The sequence below is a fragment of the Urtica dioica genome, chromosome 2 (assembly GCF_054948205.1).
Source record: "Urtica dioica subsp. dioica isolate 48M chromosome 2, U.dioica_male_clone48M_v1_H2, whole genome shotgun sequence".
NCBI lineage: Eukaryota > Viridiplantae > Streptophyta > Magnoliopsida > Rosales > Urticaceae > Urtica > Urtica dioica.
The window spans coordinates 51508836-51521304 of NC_142757.1; the positions used below are offsets into that span (position 1 = coordinate 51508836).

Here is a 12469-nt window from a genome sequence, read left to right on the forward strand (position 1 = left end):
CAAAAAAGAAAACAGTTTTCCGGTAAGTCCAAAGACAAAGATATAATTAACACAATTAAATGCACAAAGGTGTTTCCCTTCTTCTTCGGAGTCTCATCAATTTATTTATTTTAAATAAAAATAAAAACAAAAACACAGTAATAGAGAGAGAGAGAGAGAGAGAGAGAGAGACAAAAACAAAAACCCAAGCCACCACTTTCATTGTATATGTATCTATATCTATATATATATTGTTCATCTATTTTTTAGTAGTCATTCTCTCTTTCTCTAACCGACCACTTTTCTGCTTCCATTTTCTCTCTCACACAAACACACACACTCTCAGCTTTTGTTTGTTTGTTTTGTAGCTCTCTCAGTCTTCTTCTTCGGCCTGAACTACTCTTATCATAAGACCATCAACTTCTTTTCTTCGTCCGCAGAAAAAGCTGGGTTTTTTTTTCTCTTGCTTTCCTCGCCGAGAGAGAGAGAGAGAGAGAGAGAGAGAGAGAGAGGAATTTGGGATTTGAAAAGCTGTCTTGCAATATATATATATACAAAGCGGCGTCGTTTAATGGTAGCGGAATAGCTTCCGAGAGATTTATAAAAAAAAAGTTGGTCACTGAAAAAAAAATGGGTGAGTCAGCGTGGAATTGTTGTTCGGCGACTAAGAGGACTCTCCAGAATCTCTGTGTCGCAAATGCTTGGTCTTATGCCACTTTCTGGGCATTTGATCTCTCAAATCCCATGTAACTCTCTCTCTCTCTCTCAACTTGATCTTAATGCCTCAATAATTAATTTTTATCTACTATTTATTTATTTTTCTGATGTTCAAGATTTAGTTTTAAAATACTAGTGAGTTGCACAAAAATAATAAATAAAAAATTAAAAAATTGTTACTTACAGAGTTAGAGTGCAATGGCTGAAAAGAGTAACATTTCAACATTAAAGCATATTCCTTTTTTGTTTGTGTTTTTTTTTTATTATTATTTTTTAAAAAATTTCATTTATGGCCTATCTAGAAAACGTGTGTATGATTTCATTTGTTGTTTCCTCCCTTACAGAGATTAGAACTCAAATTCAATTATCCCATGTATGAGAAAGATATCAACTAGTGTATAAAGCTAATTGAGCAATTAGGAAGAAAAAAAAAGCTATTTGAGGAATTAATCATGTATGAGTGGAATTAGCATGAGCGATTGATGATGGCTAAGTGTGAACGACTGTGTTGTTAGGTTGTTGACTCTGGAAGATGCTTACTATGAAGATAGACTTGGGTCACCCATTCACAACTTGCTTCTCAACAAAGTTCACATGCTCGGACAAGGGTATTTTTTATTTTTGTAAATTTAAACTATAATTAATTTTGAACAAGATCACACCACTCAAATGTTGTAAATCCATGGCAATGTAGAATTATTGGCCAAGCTGCTCTGAATGGAAAGCATCAATGGATTCTCGCCGACGGGTTTGGTCTGGACCGGAATTCATTTCAGGTGTTTTAGTCGCTTCTTTTCTCCACCATAGCTTTTGCCTTCTTGTGCCCACATTTTTATTTATAAGAAGTTGTTTACAGGTTGATTCAGAGATTTGCTCACAATTTTCCTCTGGAATAAAGGTACAATTTTTTTTTTTTTTTTTTTTAATTTTTTTTTTTTATTCATTCCTTACTAAGAAGAAACTCCGATCTGCAGACGATTGTTGCGATACCGGTGGAACCTCGGGGAGTAATTCAGTTTGGTTCAACTCACAAGGTTAGCAAGTTTCTATCTTTATTCTTTCTCATGTAACACAGAGAAATAAAGATAATTTTTTGTATTTATTTTCATTATTGCTGTTTCTGTTTGTAGATCTGCGAGAGTTTGGAATTCGTGGATCAAGCGATACACGCTTTCCGAGAGATCCACGGCGACCGTGATCATGTTCAGTACGACACGAACGCGATGTTTTCGAGCACGAGCACGTCTTATTTCGGCCAAGATCCGTGCTCGGACAATTATCTTCAAGGCGGGCCCGGGAGCGTGATCGACGACCGCGCACGATCTCAGCCGTCGATCTTCGAGGGCTTGTTCGAGGATTTCAACCCGGACGACTTTCCGACCCCCGAAGATCTCTCCCGGTGGCTCGCCCCGTCACCGCCGCCGCCGCCGACGGAGGATCAAAGCCTCGACGACTTGACGCGATTGGTCGAAAGCACTTCGACACAAAAAGACGCCCCGGGCCCGAGCTCCGCGTTCGCTCCCGGTCCGCGGAAAGGGCTATTTTCGGAATTGGGAATCGAGGAGCTCTTGGCCGGCGGGTCCAGCAGCGCCACGAGCTGCTTGACCAGATCGAATCTGGACCGTTCGTGCTCGGGCAAGAGGAGAGAGGCCACGAAATCGCAGGTCGGTCTGTGGATCGACGACGCGTATAGCATCGCCGCTCCTTCTTCGAGCAATGTCGTCGTTCCGTCTTCTTCGTCTTCGAAGCAGCAACAGAAGCCGAACGAGGATCCGAGAAGGGCCGTTAGGAAAAGAGCGAGGCCCGGCGAGAGTACGCGGCCGAGGCCCAAAGATCGACAGCTCATCCAAGATCGTATCAAAGAGTTGAGAGGGATTATCCCCAACTCTTCCAAGGTAAAAATTACCCAGAATATTTGTTTAAAACTAATTGATCTATAAAATATTGACCCGAGTATATAAATAGTTTTAACACTGTTAAAAAATATTTGACAATTTGCTTGTTTTTTTTATTTTTTATTTTTTATTTTTTTTTATATAATTTTTTTTAATTTGAGCTATTTCATTACGTTTTTGACGAATCTTGGCTATTTTGTAAATTCAACAGAAATCATTATATAGCTTTTGATTTGATCGAAGCGCAAAAGTTGTTGACGAAATGTTTTTTTGTTTTTGTTTTTGGCATCAAACAAACAACAGTGCAGTATCGATTCTTTGCTCGAGCGAACCATCAAATACATGGATTTCTTACAAGGCGTGACGAAACACGGCGACAAGCTCAAACAACCCACCAAGACTCAGGTGATCTATCTACTTGTCTATTTATTTCGTCTGTCTGGGACGATGGCTTGTTCCTAAATCTTACCTTAAACTTCGTATATATTTTTTTTAATTTAGCTAATCGGCGGCGAGAACGGTGCGGTTCTTAGAGACAAGAGCAAGAGCAAGATCAATGGTGGTGGTGGAGCGACATGGGCGTACGAAGTTGGTGGTCAATCTATGGCGTGTCCTATCATAGTCGAAGACCTTAGTCAACCAGGCCAAATGCTAATCGAGGTATAGTAACGAGAATTATTATTATTTATCTATTATTTTTATTTTTATTTTTTATTTTTTTTTATGAAATATGTTCCTGAGCTTTACGCTAATTAAACAATCATGAATTTATATTTGATAGATGCTCTGCGAGGAGCAAGGATTCTTCCTCGAGATAGCAGACGTGGTTCGAGGTTTCGGGTTAAGTATATTGAAAGGTGTCATGGAAGCTCGAGGCGACAAGATATGGGCACATTTTATCGTCGAGGTAAAGAAAAGTTACGAGTCAGTACATTCATTGATCTCTCGAACTTTTCTCGTATAATGACCTTTCGGGTTTTTTTTTTCTTCCCATGTGCAGGCAAAGAGTCACGTAACGAGAATCGACGTTTTCTGGTCACTTGTGCGAGTCCTTCAGCGGACAATCGACTCCGATGATCAGCCAAGTGGTAATGCTGTTTTTGATAACGGAATTCCTCTGATGGAGAGTTACCATAAACCAAACTTGCCTCGACCCATCTGCGTGACCGAGACACTATAAGAGATTGAAAAGATTAGAGAAATTTTGGGATTGAAAAGCCTTAGCAAACTTAAAAGCGAGGAAAAGGCTGTTCATCCTATATAATATACATGTTTATATATTCAGAAGCGTTTTTAGTAATGTTTAGGCTAACAAGTTTTATGTGTTTTGTTTCATGGGGGTTTTTGGTATTTTTGTATAATTGATGTGTTACCAACTCATAACAATAGAACGTTTTTCCAATATACATACACATCAGTGCTCATAAAAAAAACGTTTTTCCATATCAGTGATCATAAAAAAAACGTTTTTCCAATATACATATACACATCAATGATCATATAAAAAAAAAAAAAAAAAAAAAAAAGAGTCATAAAAAAAACTGAAAACCTAACTGGCCTTAAACAGCCAATAATGTTCTAATTAATTTTTTTTCAGCTAATAAAGGGTGTCAATCGATCCATTTTTTTTGTGAGGCTTTTTATGGGTAGGTCGGGCCCAATATTTCTTTTAGGTTATAGTCGGGTCCGGATTAACGCAAGTCCAATGCAAACCCTTAGTATAGTATCTAACTATACTTCTTTTTACATAAATCATAAAAAGATATAGCGTTAAAATTAGACGTGTCAAAGGCTTACGACCATGTGGAGTGGACTTTCCTCCTCGCCATGATGTGGAGGAACTTGGTTCCAATTGCATTTCAATGTCGTCCTTCTCGTCCCTCCTCATAGAGATATTCGGCGATTAACCACGTTATTTTCACATATGAAAAAGTGATATTCTACAAGGTTTTAAGGAGGAATTGCTTGGCCATAGTGGGAATCCTCCGAAAATAAAAACGCGCTTAAGGATAAATCATTAATTGCACAAAACATCCTATTTCAGTCAACCCATGCCTATCGCCGACAATACTTGAGATCTTCAAAACATTCTTAAGGTGGAATCCAGTCTTAAAGATAAATCATTAACTGCAAAATCCTCTCGTTTTAGCTAGAGGAAAAGACCGTAGCAATCATAGTTCTTTGCACGATAGAACATATTCCAACATCCAACAATCTTATGTGACTTCTTACATCCTTTGATCTCGAGATTCTGGCGGAAAGGCAACGAGAATGGGAGAAAACTGCATTGGATAAAATTAGATCTCCTTTTCCAAACGAAAGAAAGAGAGTGTTTGGGTTTCTTGTATTATCCAACCTATGATGGCCAAATAAGCGTGGTTCCTACTTCCAAAATTCCGAGTATTCGGTCTTTTTAGGCACAAACATGAATAAATTGCTCCTTTCATGTAAAAGCATTCTCTAGGGTCATATCAAAGGACCCCGGTCATATCAAAGGACCCCACATTTAATTGAGTTTGAGATAGAATCGTAATAGCGATCCATTGATTTTTTTTTTCACCGAGAAATTGCATTCCACATACTTTTATAAAACAAAATATTAGCCAAATAAGCTACCGAAAGTCTAAGAATTGCTAGATAGCCAACTTTTTGTAAATAACCACCTCAACTTATTTACGTCATTAAAAAAGACAAAAATACCCAAAAACATTCTCGCATATTTTGGGTTTATTTGTATTTTTGAGTGTCGTAAATAAGTCGAGGTGACTATTTAGAAAAAAATTACAAAATGTTGGTTATTATACAAAACACTATAAGTCAAATGGTTATATAACTAAAAGACCCTTTATAAAATCTATGAACTAACAATTTTTATTATAGAAATAACTCATGTGAGATCTCATTATATTTGTTTTCTTATAAAAGTAGTTCAAGGCTTTCTGATAAATAATGGGTATAAAACCCAACAGTACAAACATCTTACATCTCTTAATAAGGTAGAACGAGATCTCAATATTACAAAGATTCAAAACTAGAATCGGATGGCAGCACATTGCGTGGGAACTTCCGACGAGCGGAATATAAACACACTAAAATTCAAGCAACTCATTTTCTATAATAAAAATGGCCATGAGGCCAATGTATTCAACACCCCTTGTTTTGTAACAACAATAATAATAATAATAAAAAACCCTTGTTATTTATTTTATATTTTTAAGGGAAAAACACCCTTCTTTTTTGTTCTTATGTTTTTCCAAGTATTACATCGTATTTAATAATTCTCTCTCTTTCGAATAAACATATAATACTATTTCGTTAATGTTATTGATTATTAACATCTTTTTCCTTTAGTTTTTCATCTGCTCGAATATTTTTTCCTTAGTTAGTTTATGCTAGTGTTTTAATTTCTTTTCATTATATTGTGTGGAAAATATATTGTATCATTAATATATATAGATATCTGTTAATCTATTTGGTATTATGTATTTAGGAATGACCACAGTTCATTAACGAACCAATGATAATGTGATGAGTTTATTTGAATAAATTGCAGCCCTTCATTTTGTTTACTGAAATTGTAAGGCCAAATTGTGAAAGAAAAGCACTAACGTCCACTGCAAGGCCAAATTTAAGCTTAAGCGGGGAAATAACTAGATACACCGGACCAGGACAAGTTTTGTTTATTTAATTTTAAATTCAAGAATAAATAGTTAAATCTTTTTAAGTAAGAAAAAAAAGGAATGTATATGTTACTTTTTGATAGTTCAATTAGCCTTTCAATAAGTGGAAGCAGCTGTAAAGAGTTATCAGTGAAGAAGAAATAGATAATTAAGTGCTCTTCCCATGCATGAGACCAATATATTCCAACACCCTTGTTTTATAACAACAATAAAAATAAGATAAAAAAAAGGCACCTTCTTCTTCTTTTTTTTTTTTTTTTTTTTTTTTTTTTTTTTTTTTTTTTTTTTTTAAGGGAAAACACCCTTGATTTTGTTCTTATGCTTTTCCAAGTATTACACCGTATTTTATTACATTTATTTTGAATAATTACTAAATATCATATTTGAATTAATAGGGATATGAATGTATTTACAAACTTTTTACATTATGTATTATTTATTTATTCATGACCTAATTGGTCTTGCTTTTTTCCTTTCAAAAGTAGACATCTATGTTGGGAGGGACATAATGCGTTTCCCACTTTAATGTAATATTTTTAATTTACCCTCTAGATCCTTTTTTTAAGAAACTTTTTTTTTTCAAGGGATTAAAAAATGAAAGATTTGTTTCATTTTGATTGGTTCGAGACTTGGATCTCATTCCGTCGGCGGTTCTTTAAAGAGAACCTGTAGGTGGATTATTAACTAAATTAAACATACTATGAATGATCCACGTTAATTACATTGATCACTACAACAACATAAAAGTTCAGCTACAACAAATACACGACAAATGAAGATACAATCACTAATAATAGTAATGGCGACTATTTTGAATTTTAACATTCAATTTGCATGGTACTTGATATCGCTTATGATTTGGAGATAAAACAATCAGTTGCGACAAATATCACGGCTGAACACTGTATAACGTCAACACTCGTGACTTTAACCTAACTACGAAACGATTAAAAAGACGAAGGAAATAAACTATGAAGTTATTAATGTCTGAATAATCTATTTTCGAAGTTTTTACCGTTATTTTTATATGACTTCGAAAGTTTTGTATTCATTTTTCTAGTGGTTTCGAAGTTTTTGTCTTCATGTTTTTATTTGTTTTGAATTTTTTTAACAAGGATATTTTAGACGTTTTACTTACCCATTAACTTGATTTTCTTAAAGTGTTCAATATAAAATTTAGTTTTCAAATATGGGGTGACATTAAATTTGGTTTCTTAAGCCTCCTACCAATTCTTCTTTCTCATTTTTGAGTGTCCTGGTATCAAACATCTAGTAGAGGCTTGGGCAGTGTGTAGCCATGTACAATCTTCTACTAACGAATCATAAGAAGCCACGTCATAATCCGTTTTTAAAATTTTACCAAGTTTAGTTATTTAAAGGCTCTAGGCTTGTGTATTTCAGTTGTAACAACATTGTAAAGTCTTTGAGTGATTGTGAGATACAACAAAGTATAATTGGGAGATTTACCAAGAACACCGATCGGAAATTGGGAGATTGTTTCTTCTTTGGCGTATAATTCTGATAGTGACTTTGCTTGTATAAACAAAAGGCTTGAAAGCCCTCGTGATAGTTTATCAAAATAGGACGATATATTCCAGACTTAAAAGTAGAATTGTATCTATCTGAACCAAGGATAAATTCATGCATCTTCTTATAGTTTTTGTTTCGTACACAATTTCTGTTTTTTGTGTCATTATGTTCTTGATTATTTGCATCGCAAGTTACTTTTTAGACAATAATATTCATTGATGAAAGGGTAGAGGATTCGAGATATAAGGACCACAAAACAGAGTCAAGGAAATTTTTTGTGGGAATATTCGACGTGCCCTTTTCCATTATGTACGGGAAATAGCTCACAACTTTCAACATCATAGATGATAACTATGCAATCACGAGTGGGCTCAGCTATTATCACCATTTTAATAAGAAAGATCATTGTGTATCTAAAATAAAGAGAACTTCGCAAATAATATCAACCACAATATAATAAATAAATGTAACCTTGCATTGGTGAGCTTGTATCATTGGAAGGCCATGCATCACCATGCACAATAAGTTTGGCTCTACAAAAGTTTAAAATATTCTCTTTCTTTTCCTTTCCTGATTATCTTATCTGAGAGAGAAAAAAAAAAAAAAAAGCTAAAGAGCCTTCTTACCAAAGACCCACTTATATTTGTTTTGTAGATGGGAAAACACGTACAAATACGTACACGTCCACGAGCTATATATTAATTTCAAAAGAGTTATAAATCATCTAGTGCGATGTTCATTTCTCGCCCTGTCAATTTAGGCCACATTATGTCATCTATTGGTAATGTTTGGTTTCAGGTCATTAAAATATCAAAACCATCTCTTAGATTTGGTGGAATATATACATACATACATATATATATACATACATACATATATATATACATACATACATATATATATATATATATATATATATATATATATATATATATCAGTCAGTGTTAGAGATAAGATAGCCACGTCAGCTGATCAAGTGGATCACTAGTTAGTTAGACGGTTAGGATTGGATCACTAGTTAGTTAGACGGTTAGGATATGATTGGCTAATGTAAATTGTATATATACTTGTAAATCAAGTTAGTTAAACAATTAATGAGAATTGATTCAGGGAAGGTTTTCTCTCTGCAAATCCAAACACATTCTCAATCTCTATCTTGGTATCAGAGCAACCAAAAATGGCGTTCGAAAATTCATCTTCTTCGCCATCACAAATCAACGATCTGTCCGCGCGATCTTTCATGAGTTCTCATTTTACTCCAACGCTGAACAATGCGATCTCAGTCAAGCTCGACAGAGACAATTATTCAGTGTGGAGATCTCAAGTACTACCAGCGATCAATGGTCACAATCTCAGAGGATTCATCGATGGAACCAAGACCTGTCCACCTGAGTTCGTCGAATCCAGCAACAGCGAAGGAATCAAAGAGATGGTGCGTAACTCTGAGTTTGATCGATGGATGAGAGAAGATCAGCTCTTGCTTTCATGGCTTCAGTCTTCCCTGTCCACAACGATCAAACTCAGAGTTACGCACCATCTCTTTGATTCCTTCGCTGTTGCTGGATTCGACGAACTCAGGTGGACAGGTCTTGGTTCCATCGATGAATCCTCTGAGATTGTGACCATTGATCGCTGGTAGTACTTGAGATCTCCACACTGAATAATTGTCTCTGTCGAGCTCGAATCACCACAGCGCGAGGAGTCTGGAGTGCCTTGGAGAGTCGATTTGCAGTGAATTCAAAAGCTCGAGTGATGCCGCTCAAATTGCAATTGCAATCGACGAGAAAAGGAAGTCAATCAATCTCAGACTACTTCGCGAAGATGGATGCGATTGCAGACTCTCTATTCCTTGCTGGATGTGATATCTCTGAAGATGACCTAATCACATCAATTCTCATGGGATTGCCATCAGAATATGATGTGATCGTGGCTATGATCAGCAATCGGTTGTAAAATTGCGATAAGAATCAGTCTGAAGTCACAATTCAAGAGGTGTTAGCCATGGCACTATCTCAAGAAACAAGAATTGAACAGCAGAATGCAGTTCATGATGTCAATCTCCAAGGAGCCAATGTCAACTACAGTGAGGCACGTGGAAGAGGACGATCTGGAAGAGGTAGATCTGGAAGAGGACGCAACAATGGTGCTCGAGGAAATTCCCGACCGACTTGCCAGATTTGCAACAAACAAGGACACATACTGCTTGTTGGCACAGGCTTGATGAAGCATATCAACCACAACCTCTTTCATCATCTACTAATGCCTCTGCTCAATCCAAAGCTGCATTCTTCGCTGGAAGTGAATCAGTCATGGATCCATCATGGTACATGGACTCGGGAGCAAAAAACCATGTCACCTCAACGCTTGACAATCTTCAGATCAGCTCTGCCTACAAAGGATCAGAAAAACTGATGGTTGGTGATGGTAAGTGCCTAAAGATTACTCACATTGGATCTAGATCAGTATCTAATCCCACAACCAAGAAACTTGTTCTAAAAAATATCCTTAGAGTACCAGAAATTAAAAAGAACCTGATTAGTGTATCAAAATTCACATATGAAAATGATGTCTTCATTGAGTTTCACCCTGACACTTGTTTTGTGAAGGATCTGAGAACAGGCGTGACTCTGCTTCAAGGAACGCTTGAACATGGACTGTACCACATTGAGAGATCAAAAGCTGCTGATAAAGAACTGTGTAGTGAGTCAAAATGTCATGCCTTGTTGTTGTCTGTTAATTATGATAATCAGTCTTGTAGTCATAATATACCTATGTCTCAATGTTTTGTGTCTGGTATGTCTGATCAATATGAACTTTGGCATAGACGTTTGTGTCATGCTTCGAGTAAAATTGTTGATTCTGTAATGAGACAATGTAATGTTTCTGGTGTTATCAATAAAAACAAAAGCAATTTTTGTGATGCCTGTCAGTTTGGAAAAAGTCATACACTTCCTTTTAAAATCTCTCAGTCAAAGTCTACAAGGCCTCTCCAACTTGTCCATACAGATGTCTAGGGCCTAGCTCCTGGGTTGTCTACTCTTGGTTTTAGGTATTACATCAGCTTCATAGACGATTTTTCTAGGTTTACTTGGATTTACCCAATGAAGTTAAAATCTGATGCAATATCTGTGTTCAAAAGCTTCAAAAAATACATTGAAAAATCTCTTGACAAAAATATATGTGAATTACAAAGTGACTGGGGGGGGTGAGTATAGAGTGTTTAAGACTTTTCTTGATGAGGAAGGTATTAGTTTTCGTCATCCTTGTCCTCATGTGCATGCTCAAAATGGTAAGGTTGAAAGAAAACACAGACATGTTGTAGAACTCGGACTTGCTATGCTTGCCCAAGCTGAAATGCCTTTATCTTTTTGGTTTGATGCATTTCAATCAGCATGTTTTGTGATAAACACTCTTTCTATACCAGTGCTAAACAGTCTCAGTCCTTATCAAAAGCTGTACAACAAAGTGCCTGATTTCACTTTCCTTAGAGTTTTTGGTTCAGCTGTCTTTCCTCATCTCAGGCCTTACAACTCAAATAAACTCCAATTTCGATCTGCAAAATGTGTTTTCACCGGCTATAGCCCTTGTCATAAGGGTTACAAAGGTTTGCATCCCTCAGGTCGTGTCTATATCACAAGAAATGCTGTTTTTAATGAGCAATAATTTCCCTACAAAAATATGTTTTCTCAGTCACATAACCCAGATGTTGAGTCAAACACTGTTGTCCTACCTTGTTTTGATTTTAGTTCTTCAATAAATCAGCAGCATGGTGGATCAGTGTTGTATAGTCCTTGTTCTGGTGGTTATCTTGATGCAGGTACATCGGCTGTGCAGGTCTCACACTCCCCTTTACCCAGTCCACAAGCTGAAACCCAGGACCCACTCCATAACCCATCAGATATTTCCACTCCAGTACAAAACACTGACACCTCTGCTGACCAAACAGACCAAAATACTGTCTTTGACCCTGAACCAGCAAATGATCCACTGGATACACTTACAAACTGCCACAGCAACCTCAAACTAACCATAGTACTACCCTCCTCAAGACCAAATCCCAATGAACCACAAAATACTAATGAACCACAGAACACCAATGAACCACAAAACACCTATCAACCACAAATACCTTCAGTCACAAACACTCACCCTATGACTACCAGATCAAAATTAGGTGTCCACAAACCAAAACTCTTCAATGTCACTAAACATCCAATGTCTATTGATTTGGGACCAACTGAGCCAGACACAGTGGCAAAGGCACTTGCTGACCAACAATGGCTAGCTGCAATGAGAGCAGAGTTACAAGCTCTAGCATCAAATCAAACATGGGATCTTGTTCCTGCTGACAAGTCACAGAATCTAGTTGGAAATAAATGGGTTTTTAAACTCAAGTACAATCCTGATGGGTCACTACAAAGACACAAAGCTCGGCTAGTGGCACATGGCTTCTCTCAAACACCTGGTGTAGATTTTTCAGAGACCTTCAGTCCAGTCATCAAGCCTTGTACAGTCAGGATTGTGCTCACTCTTGCCATGCACAAAGGTTGGGATATCAAGCAGCTTGACGTCAATAATGCCTTTCTCAATGGTATACTGACTGAAGATGTGTTTATGCACCAACCTGTGGGCTTCACTGACTCTCAACACCCACATCATGTCTGCAAG

General features: G+C 36.7%; 1 protein-coding gene across 1 annotated transcript; it reads left to right on the forward strand.

Annotated features, from left to right (window-relative positions):
* Positions 1-232: 232 nt before the first annotated feature.
* Positions 233-3997, forward strand: LOC149405440 (transcription factor bHLH157-like). The gene is made up of 10 exons (XM_089607182.1): positions 233-725; positions 1212-1304; positions 1391-1472; positions 1553-1594; positions 1671-1730; positions 1827-2591; positions 2895-2996; positions 3093-3251; positions 3373-3498; positions 3592-3997. The coding sequence occupies exons 1-10, from the start codon at positions 610-612 to the stop codon at positions 3769-3771; spliced, it is 1725 nt and encodes a 574-aa protein (XP_089463308.1). The 5' UTR covers positions 233-609; the 3' UTR covers positions 3772-3997.
* Positions 3998-12469: the final 8472 nt, after the last annotated feature.